This window comes from Theropithecus gelada, chromosome 16, assembly GCF_003255815.1.
Source record: "Theropithecus gelada isolate Dixy chromosome 16, Tgel_1.0, whole genome shotgun sequence".
Lineage (NCBI taxonomy): Eukaryota > Metazoa > Chordata > Mammalia > Primates > Cercopithecidae > Theropithecus > Theropithecus gelada.
Genome location: NC_037684.1, coordinates 60206968 through 60219200, shown reverse-complemented (window position 1 = coordinate 60219200; position 12233 = coordinate 60206968). Strand labels below are relative to the sequence as shown.

General features: G+C 55.7%; 1 protein-coding gene across 1 annotated transcript in view; it reads left to right on the top strand.

The window, feature by feature from the left end:
• The window catches only part of P2RX1 (purinergic receptor P2X 1), a 22432-nt gene extending 12625 nt beyond the window's left edge, over positions 1 to 9807 (top strand). The window contains exons 2-12 of the mRNA XM_025362585.1: positions 652 to 799; positions 1050 to 1121; positions 1574 to 1643; positions 1952 to 2048; positions 2345 to 2425; positions 2639 to 2780; positions 6879 to 7006; positions 7947 to 8037; positions 8427 to 8492; positions 8865 to 8966; positions 9095 to 9807. Coding sequence (XP_025218370.1) covers positions 652 to 799; positions 1050 to 1121; positions 1574 to 1643; positions 1952 to 2048; positions 2345 to 2425; positions 2639 to 2780; positions 6879 to 7006; positions 7947 to 8037; positions 8427 to 8492; positions 8865 to 8966; positions 9095 to 9160 — 1063 coding nt within the window. The 3' untranslated portion in view covers positions 9161 to 9807. The remainder of the gene's footprint in view (positions 1 to 651; positions 800 to 1049; positions 1122 to 1573; positions 1644 to 1951; positions 2049 to 2344; positions 2426 to 2638; positions 2781 to 6878; positions 7007 to 7946; positions 8038 to 8426; positions 8493 to 8864; positions 8967 to 9094) is intronic.
• The last annotated feature ends 2426 nt before the right edge of the window (positions 9808 to 12233 follow it).

The following is a 12233-nucleotide window of genomic DNA, read 5'->3' as shown; positions in this document are numbered from 1 at the left end:
CGCCCGGCTAGTTTTTTGTATTTTTTAGTAGAGACGGGGTTTCACCGTGTTAGCCGGGATGGTCTCGATCTCCTGACCTCGTGATCCGCCCGTCTCGGCCTCCCAAAGTGCTGGGATTACAGGCTTGAGCCACCGCGGCCGGCCTCTTTTTTTTTTTTAAAACAGAGTTTTGCTCTTGTTGCCCAGGCTGGAGTGCAATGGTGCAATCTCAGCTCACTGCAACCTCCGGTTCCTGGGTTCAAGCGATTCTCCTGCCTCAGCCTCCCAAGTAGCTGGGATTACAGGCGCCTGACACCAGGCCAAGCTACTTTTTGTATTTTTAGTAGAGACAGGGTTTCACCATGTTGGCCAAGCCGGTCTCAAACTTCTGACCTCAGGGGATCCACCTACCTCGACCTCCCAAAGTGCTGGGATGACATGCCCGGCCAGAATTAGTATTTCCATAGCGAAAGCACCGTGGCACTTCAGGCCCAGGCCAGCAGGGGGAGGCACGGGAGGTTGTCCTGCCTTTAGCCCAAGCCAGGTGCTTTAGGAGCAGATGGTGGTTCAGAGGCACACCTGGGGAGGGCACGGGAAAGGATGTGACGGGTCCAGCTGGTGCCAGAACCACAGCTCCCCCTCCGTCCCCCGCTCTGTCCCCTACCCGCACAGGTGGGTGTTCCTCTACGAGAAGGGCTACCAGACCTCGAGCGGCCTCATCAGCAGTGTGTCTGTGAAACTCAAGGGCCTGGCCGTGACCCAGCTCCCTGACCTCGGCCCCCAGGTCTGGGACGTGGCTGACTACGTCTTCCCAGCCCAGGTGAGCTGACTCGGGGCTGCGCCTTCCCCTCACAGGGCCTGTCTCAGAGCTGGGTGGGACCAGCCCAGCTCCTCTTTCTCTCTGGACCTCTGCCGGGCAGAGGCAGCCTGGTGATATCGCCCCATGTGGGTGGCAGGGGGTGTGGTGGCTGCTGCGTGTCCTGTGGGCTCTAGGGTCCTGCTGGGGCAGCATTGGGGCCCTTGAGGCTGTTCTCCCAGCCCACCCTGCCCTCCCCCTACCCCTCTTCTAGGGGGACAATTCCTTCGTGGTCATGACCAATTTCATCGTGACCCCAAAGCAGACTCAAGGCTACTGCGCAGAGGTGAGAACTTCTGCCCGCCAGCCCCGTTCTCGGACTCACGGGGGAAAATGACCTGCAGACAGTCTCCATGGGCACTGAGAGGACACCAGAGAGCCTTCCTGCAGGGGCCACGGTGGTGGAAACTCGGGCATATATTCACACACAGTAACTGTCAACCCTTGCAGAGCTAAGCCTTCCCGCCCAGCATACGGCGCACCAGGCAGGGTGCCGAGACTGTGCCCACCCCCACCGCCCAGCTGACATTGACAGTGGGCGGCTGGGCATGAGCCCGGCGGGGGGGGCCTCGGCAGAGCAGTGTGGGAGGAAACGGGGGAAGGAGGCTGTGAGCAGGTGTCACAACAGAGAGGTCTGAGACTCTGCCCCACGCTCTCCCTAGGGTCCTGGGGGCGGGAGGGGCTCTTCTCAGGACCCCACCCAAGGGGCCTGTGGCCAGCAGCTTTCGCCTCCCCCAGCACCCAGAAGGGGGCATATGCAAGGATGACAGTGGCTGTACCCCTGGGAAGGCCAAGAGGAAGGCCCAAGGTAAGGGGTCAGCCTCCTCCTGTCCCTCCACAGTCCCCCAGCTGCAGGCCCTGGCGTCCTGCAGGACCAGCTTGGTGCTGACCTGCCTCTCCCCACACCGCTGAGGCGGGTTCCGGGAGGGACTCCCTCCAGCCCTTTCTCCTCCCCGCCCAGGCTTGGCCTGCCCGTCCTGGACCCAGCCACGTGTCTGTCCTCGGCTCCTTTGCTCGAGTGGCCCGTCACTGGAGGCTCCTGGGGAAGGGGCCTGGGGCGGCCTCCTCTACACCCCAGTTTAGTGCAGGCACCCAGGGGTTTCTCTCTGGCTCCAGGCATCCGCACGGGCAAGTGTGTGGCCTTCAACGACACCTTGAAGACATGTGAGATCTTTGGCTGGTGCCCCGTGGAGGTGGATGATGACATTCCGCGGTAACGCTCTGACCTTCCAGGGAGCTAAGAACAGGGTCCCAGGCCAGACAGAGGGGGGCCTGGGTCTAGAAAGGATCTTGACCCCTTTTTCTGACCCCACCCTCACCCCATCCGCACAACCCAGGCCAAAGATTCCCCTGGGCCCCGGCCACCTTAGAGCACACCCACCCCTCCGCCGGCCCAGGGCTGCAGGCAGGTCCCCGAGGCTCGGCCCACCCCCTGCTATGCCAAGCTCTGTGTGGGACACACAGGGGGCCTTCTGGGGAGGGGCGGTGAGTGAGTGTGGTGTCCTCCAGCCCTGCCCTTCTTCGAGAGGCCGAGAACTTCACTCTTTTCATCAAGAACAGCATCAGCTTCCCACGCTTCAAGGTCAACAGGTGCGTGAGAAACTAGGGCAGGAATGCAGGTGGCTGGCCGAGGCTGCTCCGGGAGCTCTCCACAGTCTCTATCTCCCTCCATCTCCATTCCTGCTGGCATGGAAGGAATCAAAGGGGCATTGCGGAGCCTGTGAGGGGTCCCCAGGTTTTGGGGCGTGTCACGCACCCTCCCGGATGACACACAGCTGCTGTCAACACCTTCCACCACCATAGGCGCAACTTGGTGGAAGAGGTGAATGCCGCTTACATGAAGACCTGCCTCTATCACAAGAGCCTGCACCCCCTGTGCCCTGTCTTCCAGCTTGGCTACGTGGTGCAAGAGTCAGGCCAGAACTTCAGCACCCTGGCTGAAAAGGTATGGGGCATGGTGCCAGGCGGGCGGGGAGGGCTGGGCCGCAGGATCCTGATAACGGCTTTTTAGGCCCAGTGCATCCTCCCAAGTCTCCTTGGTGAGGGCTGAGTATATTATGGGTCTGTCCCCTGATACTGGGGCCCCCTGAAGGTCAGATCCATGTCTTCAGCGGGTCCTGGCATGGAACTGGCACAAAGGAGGTGTCCAGAATGAACGGATGTGGGCAAACCTTGTCATCTGGATGTTTGTTGATATCCTGCTTAAAAAAAAAAAAAAAAAAAAACTAGATAAAAGCAGCTTGGTCAGGTACAGTGGGTCATGCCTATAATACCCACAGAGGCGGGTGGATCACTTGAGGCCAGGAATTCGAGACCAGTCTGGCCAACATGGTGAAACCTCCTTCTCTACCAAATATACAAAAATCTCTACTAAAAAAACAAAAATTAGCTGGGCATGGTGACGCACGCCTGTAATCCCAGCTACTAGGGAGGCTGAGGCAGGAGAATCACTTGAACCCGGGAGGCGGAGGTTGCAGTGAGCCAAGATTGCGCCACTGCACTCCAGCCTGGGCAATGGAGCAAGACTCCATCTCCAAAAGCAAAAAAAAAAAAAAACAAAAAATTGGCCGGGCGCAGTGGCTCGCAGTGGCTCACGCCTGTAATCCCAGCACTTTGGGAGGCCAGGGTGGGTGGATCACCTGAGGCCAGGAGTTCGAGACCAGCCTGACCAATATGGTGAAACCCCATCTCTACTAAAATACAAAAAAAAAAAAAAAGCCAGGTGTGTGGTGGCGGGCACCTGTAATCCCAGCTACTTGGGAGACTGAGGCACAAGAATCACTTGAACTCTGGAAGTGGAGGTTGTAGTGAGCCAAGATGGTGCCACTGCACTCCAGCCTGGGCAACAACATGAGACTCTGTCTCAAAAAATAATTAATGGCCTGGCGCGGTGGCTCACGCCTGTAATCCCAGCACTTTGGGAGGCCAAGGTGGGCAGATCACCTGAGGTCAGGAGTTCGAGACCAGCCTGACCAACATGGTAAAACCCCATCTCTACTAAAAATACAAAAAAATTAGCCAGGCGTTGTGGCATGTGCCTATAATCCCAGCTACTCGGGAGTCTGAGACAGGAGAATCGCTTAAACCTGGGAGACAGAGGTTGCAGTGAGCTGAGATCGTGCCACTGCACTCCAGCCTGGGTGACAGAGCAAGACTCTGTCCAAAAAAAAAAAAAAAAATACAAAAAGTATCTGGGTATGGTGGCGGGCGCCTGTAATCCCAGCTACTCAGGAGGCTGATGCAGGAGAGTCGCTTGAACCCAGGAGGTGGAGGTTGCAGTGAGTCGAGATCACGCCACTGCACTGTAGCCTGGGCGACAGAGCGACTCCATCTCAAAAAACAAACAAACAAAAAAAAGCAGCTTGAATCCTATAGCCTATGACCCTGAGAAATCCTGTGCCCTGGGATCCTCACAGTCACCTGGGATTCCGGAGAAGCGGTCCCTACGAGCACAGAACTATCTGACTGGGTTCAAATCCCAGCTCTGCCCCAAATGAGCAGTATGAACTCAGACAAGTCTCTTCACTTCAGTGGGTCTGAGTTTTTGGACCCACCAAGCGGGGAGCAATAATGGTGCCAGTCTCGTGGAGTCGTCCCGAGGGTCAAGTGAGTTCACGCGGTGTGCCTGGCATGCCTCGCTGCCTGGCACGTGGGAAGTCTATACACCTGTCAGCACATGTTCCTTATTAGTCCTGCTCTCGCAGTTGCCTATTCAGGAACTAAATCAATCCCTTTTCTGTGATGTTACCAAAATAACCCACTCACGACACATTTGTCTGTCTACAAGGGAGGTCAGCAAACTTTTCTTTCGAGGGCCAGAGAGGAACTATTTTCAGCTTTGCCGGCTATATGGGCTCTGTGCCAACTACCCAAGTCCGCTGTGGAAGGGCAAGGGCAGCCACAGACAAGATGCGAACAATGAACCTGGCCATGATCCGGCCCATGGGCCTCAGTTTCCTGACCCCTGGAGGGGGTTCACACCAGAGCAACACACGTGCTGAATGTTAGACCTCCCTGTTCTAAAAACCTCCCTGCCATCAGGGCCGAGCGTGGTGGCTCACGCCTGTAATCTCAGCACTTTGGGAGACTGAGGTGGGCAGATCACGAGGTCAGGAGATTGAGACCATCCTGGCTAACACGGTGAAACCCCATCTCTACTTAAAATACAAAAAATTAGCCGGGCGTGATGGCGTGTGCCTTTAATCCCAGCTACTCAGGAGGCTGAGGCAGGAGAGTCACTTGAACCTGGGAGGCAGAGGTTGCAGTGAGCTGAGATCGCACTACTACACTCCAGCCTGGGCGACAGAGCAAGACTCTGTCTCAAAAAAAGGAAAGGAAGGAAGGAAGGAAGGAAGAAAGGAAGGAAGGAAGGAAGGAAGGAAGGAAGGAAGGAAGGAAGGAAGGAAGGAAGGAAGGAAGGAAGGAAGGAAGGAAGGAAGGAGGGAAGCAGGGAAGCAGGGAAGGAGGGAAGGAGGGAAGGAGGGAAGGAGGGAGGGAGGGAGGGATGGAAGGAAGGAAGGAGGGAAGGAGGGAAGGAGGGAGGGATGGAAGGAGGGAAGGAGGGAGGGATGGAAGGAGGGAAGGAGGGAAGGAGGGAAGGAGGGAGGGATGGAAGGAAGGAAGGAGGGAAGGAGGGAAGGAGGGAGGGAGGGAAGGATGGAAGGAAGGAAGGAAGGAAGGAAGGAAGGAAGGAAGGAAGGAAGGAAGGAAGGAAGAAAGGTCTCCCTGCCATCTTCAGCTGGGAACTTCTCAGTACTAGGCTCCTGCCAAGTTGCCCAGCTCCCTGCCCTCTTCTCTGACCACCTTCCAGCTCTTCTGTTGCTCAGCCCATCTCCACCTGTTACTTGCCTCGCCCAGAGGAGCTTCGCTTTCTCAAATGTTTTCTTCTCAGTCCACATCTTTACAGATTCCATCTTTAATTAATGCAGTAACTGCTTGCCTCCTGCACTGTGACCTGTGCCGGGAACTCAGGAGTTGGTGATGAATGAGACAGATAGCAGATAGCTTCGTCCTCCTGGAGCTCAGTCTTGGAAGAGATGGGTTAATACATAATCACACTAAACAAACTTATGATTATAAAGCGAGAAATGTTCCCAAAGGAAACACATAGAGTGAAACAGAAGGGAATAACAAGGACATAGCTGGGCTACAAGAGCAGGGCGAAAATAAATAAATAATTAATAAATAAATACAAATGAAATGATCAGAGAGCTGGAGTGTGGAGGGTAATGGGAGGGAAGGCCAGTGAGGGTGGCAGGACCTCTACCCCAAAACAGCTTCTCAGTATCTTTTCTTAAATAAAAAATGTTCAGTTTTTTTTTTTTTTTACTGTTGTTGTTGTTGATTTTTTTGAGACAGAGTTTTGCTTTGTTGCCCAGGCTGGAGTGCAACGGCATGATCTTGGCTCATAACAACCTCTGCCTCTCGGGTTCAAGCAATTCTCCTGCCTCAGCCTTCCACGTAGCTGGGATTACAGGTGCCCGACACCATGCCCAGCTAATTTTTGTATTTTTTAGTAGAGACAGGTTTCACCATGTTGGTCAGGCTGATCTCAAACTCCTGATCTCAAGTGATCTGCCCACCTCAGCCTCCCAAAGTGCTGGCATTACAGGTGCGAGCCACTGCGCCCGGCTCCAAAATGTTCTGTTCTTGAAAGAGTGCTGGTACCAGCTCTGAGATGGGGGTTTTTGCTTGTTTTTGTCTTTGAGACGGAGTCTGGCTCTGTTGCCCAGGCTAGAGTGCAGTGACGCATCTTGGCTCACTGCAACCTCCGCCTCCCAGGTTCAAGTGATTCTCCTAACTCTGCCTCCCGAGTAGCTGGGATTACAGGCGTGAACCAACATACCTGGCTAATTTTTGTATTTTTAGTAGAGACAGGTTTTCACTATATGAACCAGACTGGTCTTGAATTCCTGGCCTCAGGTGATCCACCTGCCTCAGCCTCCCAAAGTGCTGAGATTACGGGTGTGAGCCACCGTGCCGGGCTGAGATGGGGGTTTTTGATCCCGAAATCCCAGATCTTAACTACGTGTGCCCTTGGCAGGGCGGAGTGGTTGGCATCACCATCGACTGGCACTGTGACCTGGACTGGCACGTACGACACTGCAAACCCATCTACGAGTTCCATGGGCTGTACGAGGAGAAAAATCTCTCCCCAGGGTTCAACTTCAGGTACCTGCCAGGCCCCCAGCAGCACATTCTTCCTTGTGGTCCTGCGGGCTTTTCCACTCCCAGAACCCTGCAGGCCTGAGAAAGTGTCCCCAGCGGGGAGCAGAGGGTCCTGGGCAGCTCCCATTCTGCCTGGGTGGCCATGCAGGAAGCCAGCAGGGAGCAAGATATTGAAGTCTCAAATCCCCTGTCCCTGGGTCTCAGACCCCTCGAGGCCCACCGGCCAGGACTAGCTGGGGAAACTGCTGACATTGGGAGCTGGAGCAATGGCTGGGCACAGCACCCACACCTGTAATCAAGGCATCTTGGGAGGCTGAGGTGGGAGGATTGCTTTTAGACCAGGAATCTGAGGCTGCAGTGAGTTGTGATAATACTACTGCACTCCAGCCTGGGTGACAGAATGAGACCCCATCTCTTACAAACAAACAAACAAACAAACAAAAAGGAGTTGGGGCTGGGCACGGTGGCTCACACCTGTAATCCCAGCATGTTGGGAGGCCAAGGCAGGCAGATCACGAGGTCAGGAGATCGAGACCATCCTGGCCAATATGGTGAAACCCTGTCTCTACTAAAAGTACAAAAATTAGCTGGGCATGGTGGCACGTGCCTATAGTCCCAGATACTCAGGAGGCTGAGGCAGGAGAATCACTTGAACCCAGGAGGCAGAGGTTGCGGTGAGCCGAGATCTTGCCACTGCATTCCATTCAGCCTGGTGACAGAGCGAGACTCCGTCTCACAATAAATAAATAAATAAAAATAAAAAAGGAGTTGGGGCAAGACTTGAGTACAGCTTTGCTAGAATGAGGCCTGGGATCCTGCCCGGGTTTGGGGATGGGGCTGTATTCAGAGACCACTAAAGCTCCTGCATCCCTGATGCGCTAAGGACCCCAGACCCAAGACAGTCCCCTGCATCACGCTCCCGCCGCCTGATCCCTTCCCCAAGGTTTGCCAGGCACTTTGTGGAGAACAGGACCAACCACCGTCACCTCTTCAAGGTGTTTGGGATTCGCTTTGACATCCTGGTGGACGGCAAGGTGAGTGTCCAGCGTGAGGGTGGTGGCAGCTGAGACTCATTCTCACAGACACACTGTGAGTACCTCTGGGCGGCTACAGTTATAGACGACCGGAGATTGGGTGGGTTCACTCAGCAGTTTTACTTATAACAACAGATGGGGCGTGGGGCATGTCCAGGGCAGGGCTTTGCAACCTGTGGCCATGCCTCCCCCACAGTCTCCCTGGGCCCAGGGAGGCAGAGCCAAGGTCAAAACCCAAGTCTACTGACCCGCAGCTGGTGGCCCATGTAGAGTCAGAGGGGGGCACAGTTCACAGCCAAGGGTGGGAAGTCCCCTTGTCCCAGGTCCAACCTTTTCCAGCTGGGCCCCTTCCAACGGTTAACCCTTCTCTCCCTGGGTCCTGCCACCAGGCTGGGAAGTTTGACATCATCCCCACGATGACCACCATCGGCTCTGGAATTGGCATCTTTGGGGTGGTAAGCGCTGGGGTCACCGGGTCACCATGCTGGGGTCGGCCCCTCCTCTTCCACAACTCAGTAGCAGCAGCATGTGCCTCACCCTGAAACTTGACCCTACCCGTCTCTCATGTTTGAGCCAGCGGCTGCCCACCCCACCACCCACAGTAGATCTAAGAAAACCAGGGCCCAGAGCTGGGGCAGGACAGAGTTGGGTGGAACCATCTTGGTCCCCTGAGGGTCCCGCAGGGCCTCATCCACCCTCCAGGAAACTGGCCTCCAGTGAGGTCGGATCCAGCCGGGGCCACACCGCCAGGGACTGAGGTGGGATGTGGAGGGCCCTGTACCCGCCCCAGATTCCCACGCTGTCTCCATGCCCTGCCCTGACCCCAGGCCACAGTTCTCTGTGACCTGCTACTGCTTCACATCCTGCCCAAGAGACACTACTACAAGCAGAAGAAGTTCAAGTACGCTGAGGACATGGGGCCAGGGGCGGTAAGAGAAGCCCCTGCACCAGGCCCTCCGAAGGCCTCCGGCGTGTGTGTCTGTGTTGGGGTGGGGGATGTGGCAGCTGCTTCCCCAGCGCTGACTTGTATCCCGCAACCCTTGCCCCACACACACAGGATGAGCGTGATCTCGCAGCCACCGGCTCCACCCTGGGCCTGCAGGAGAACATGAGGACATCCTGATGGTCGCCCCGGGACTCCTGACTGGATGCAGCGTGAGGCTCCAGCCTGGGGCCCTGGTGGGTCCCAGCCAGGGCAGAGGGGCCTCCCCAGGAAGTCTCCTACCCTCTCAGCCAGGCAGATAGCAGTTTGCCAGAAGCTCAGGGTGCATACTAGGAGAGACCTGTGCAAATCTGAGCTCTGGCTCCAACTCCACACCCCCCAGTGGAGCCCTACCCCAGCCTCAGCCGCTCCTGGTGGGGAAGGGCTGGGACTGGGCAGGGCCCTCTCACATACCTGTACCCTAGCTTTGTGCTTCTCTCTCTGGACCCTCATTATCCAACCCGCTGCCTCCATTTCTCTAGATCTGGGCTCTCCAATGTGGCAGTCAGTAACCATAAGTGACTAAATTAAACTAAAATAAAATCAAATGAAACACAAAATTCAGTTCCTCAGTTGAACTAGCCACATTTCAACTGCTCAGTACACACACGTGGCTAGTGGCTGCCATACTGGACAGCTCAGGGCATTTTCACCATCGAAGAAAGTTCTATTAGACAGCCCTGCTTGAGCCCTGTTTCTTCTTGGCCTTGGGGTTCCCTGGGGAATCACTGACAATGCAAGCTCCTGGGCCCACCGCAGACCTCCTGAACCAAAGGCTCCAGGGCTGGCCATATGATCCACGTGGATGGCAAACTCCCTAGGCCATTCTGGGACCGAAGTTTAAGAAGTGCTGTCCTGGCCGGGCGCGGTGGCTCAAGCCTGTAATCCCAGCACTTTGGGAGGCCGAGACGGGCGGATCACGAGGTCAGGAGATTGAGACCATCCTGGCTAACACGGTGAAACCCCGTCTCTACTAAAAAATACAAAAAACTAGCCGGGCGAGGTGGCGGGCGCCTGTAGTCCCAGCTACTTGGGAGCCTGAGGCAGGAGAATGGCGTGAACCCAGGAGGCGGAGCTTGCAGTGAGCCGAGATCACGCCACTGCACTCCAGCATGGGAAAGAGAGCCAGACTCCGCCTCAAAAAAAAAAAAAAAAAAGAAGTGCTGTCCTGGAGCTTTCTGACTCTAAGCTCCTGAGCGGGAGACAGACTCAGCCCTGAGCCTGCACTGCCTGGCGGGCGCAGACACTGAACAGGGTCTCAAACACCTTCAGCGTGTGTGTTGTGTGCTCACATGCCACACGGTGTCTCCTGCACACAACCCAGTGTACACACCACCCACGTGCACACAGCATCCTTCCACACTGTATGTGAACAGCTTGGGCTCTGCAAACACAACCATCTACACACACCTACACCCCCAAGCACACACACATGGTCCGTGCCATGTCACCTCCATAGGGAAAGGCTTCTCTCCAAGCGTGCCAGGCCAGGACAGCCCTCCTAGCCATGAATCCTTACTCAGCTACCTCGGGTTGGGGTGGGAGCCCCAGCCAAATCCTGGGCTCCCTGCCTATGGCTCGGCCCCAGCTCCCAAGACCTGCCTGGCTGTGTCTGAGCAGAAGCTTTGGGAGAAGCGAGGGGCGTAGTACAATAAAGGGAATGAGGACAACCTCTGCCGTCCATGCTTTCTTTCCAGACCTGTCTGAAACACGGTGTGCTCGTCTGTGAAATGTGGGACTGAGCTGGGCAATCTCTGAGATCCCCCTTGATCGGCTGGTGGGGACCAGTGAGCCGACTCATACAACCTGAGCCCAGCAGGGTCAGCGCTGGGTGGAGAGGTCAGCTCACCTCTGTCCATGGGCTGCCATCTTGGCACAGCCCTGAACATTGGCACTCTTCCCAACCCTCCACGGCTGTGAGAGGCCTGGCAGTGGGACAAGTGGAGAACCCCAGGGGGGCCTCGTGAAACAGTGGGGAGGAAGGGGCTGGCTGTGCCAGGAGGCAGATCTGGGGGAATCCCAAAGAGGGGAGAAGGGTCTTGACCGAGACTGTGTGGAGGGCCCTACTGTGGGCATGACTTCAGGCCTGGACTTATAGCCAGGTAGGATCTCTGGGCAGCATTCCCCACCCAGTCACCATGCTCCGTCTAGACCAGTGCCGTCCAGTAGAACACTCTGGAATGATGGAAACATTCTTTATGCTGTCCAATAGGGTACCCAAAAGCCACAGGTGGCCTGGGTGGAAATATGCAGCCAAGGAAATGAAATTTGTATTTTATTTACCTTTAATTAATTTTTTTTGAGACGGAATTTTGTTCTGTCGCCCAGGCTGGAGTGCAGTGGCACGATCTCGGCTCACTGCAGGCTCCACCCCCTGAGTTCAAGCAATTTTCTCCCTCAGCCTCCCAAGTAGCTGGGATTACAGGTGCCCAACACCACGCCTGGCTAATTTTTTTTTTTGTATTTTTAGTAGAGATGGGATTTCACCATGTTGGTTGGCCAGGCTGGTCTCAAACTCCTGACCTCAGGTGATCCGCCTGCCTCGGCCTCCCAAAGTGCTGGGATTAGAGGTGGGAGCCACCATGACTGCCCAATTTACTTTTAATTAATTTAAATAGTTACATGTGACTAGTGGCTACTGGACTGGACAACACAGGCCAGCCCCTGCCATCTCCCTCAGGGCCTTGGCCTTCTGCTCTCTTCCCCAACCAAGATCCATCACTTAGATTTTATAAGACTGGAGCTTCCTCTTCCACACCCCCTTCTTTCTCCAAACACACCTGCTTTTGCACTTCCTACCCCCTTCCCTTCCGAGTGAGCAGAAAAGAGCCCCTCCTCTGTATTCAGCCTCACCACCCAGCCCAGAGGCTGACCAGCAGAAGCCACCTCCGTTCTCACACCCCTATATCTGTTCCCCTCTTCTGCCTCCTCCTGGCCCAGGTTCCCCAGCAGCTCTGCCCACTCTCCCCTCACTGCAACCTTTCCAGAAAGACCAGTCCACACTTTCCTCTGCAGTTGGCCTCCACCCCAACCACTTCTCCTAGGTGCCCTTGCCAAGGTCACTGGCAGTGTCCTGGTTGCCAAGTCTAAGCAGACACTTGGGCCCCATATCCTGCTTGGCCTAACAGAATCTGACATTGTTGTCCAAGCCCTCCTTGTCGAAAGATTTCCTTCCAGTAGCTCCTAGAACACACCCTTTCCTGACTTTCCAGGC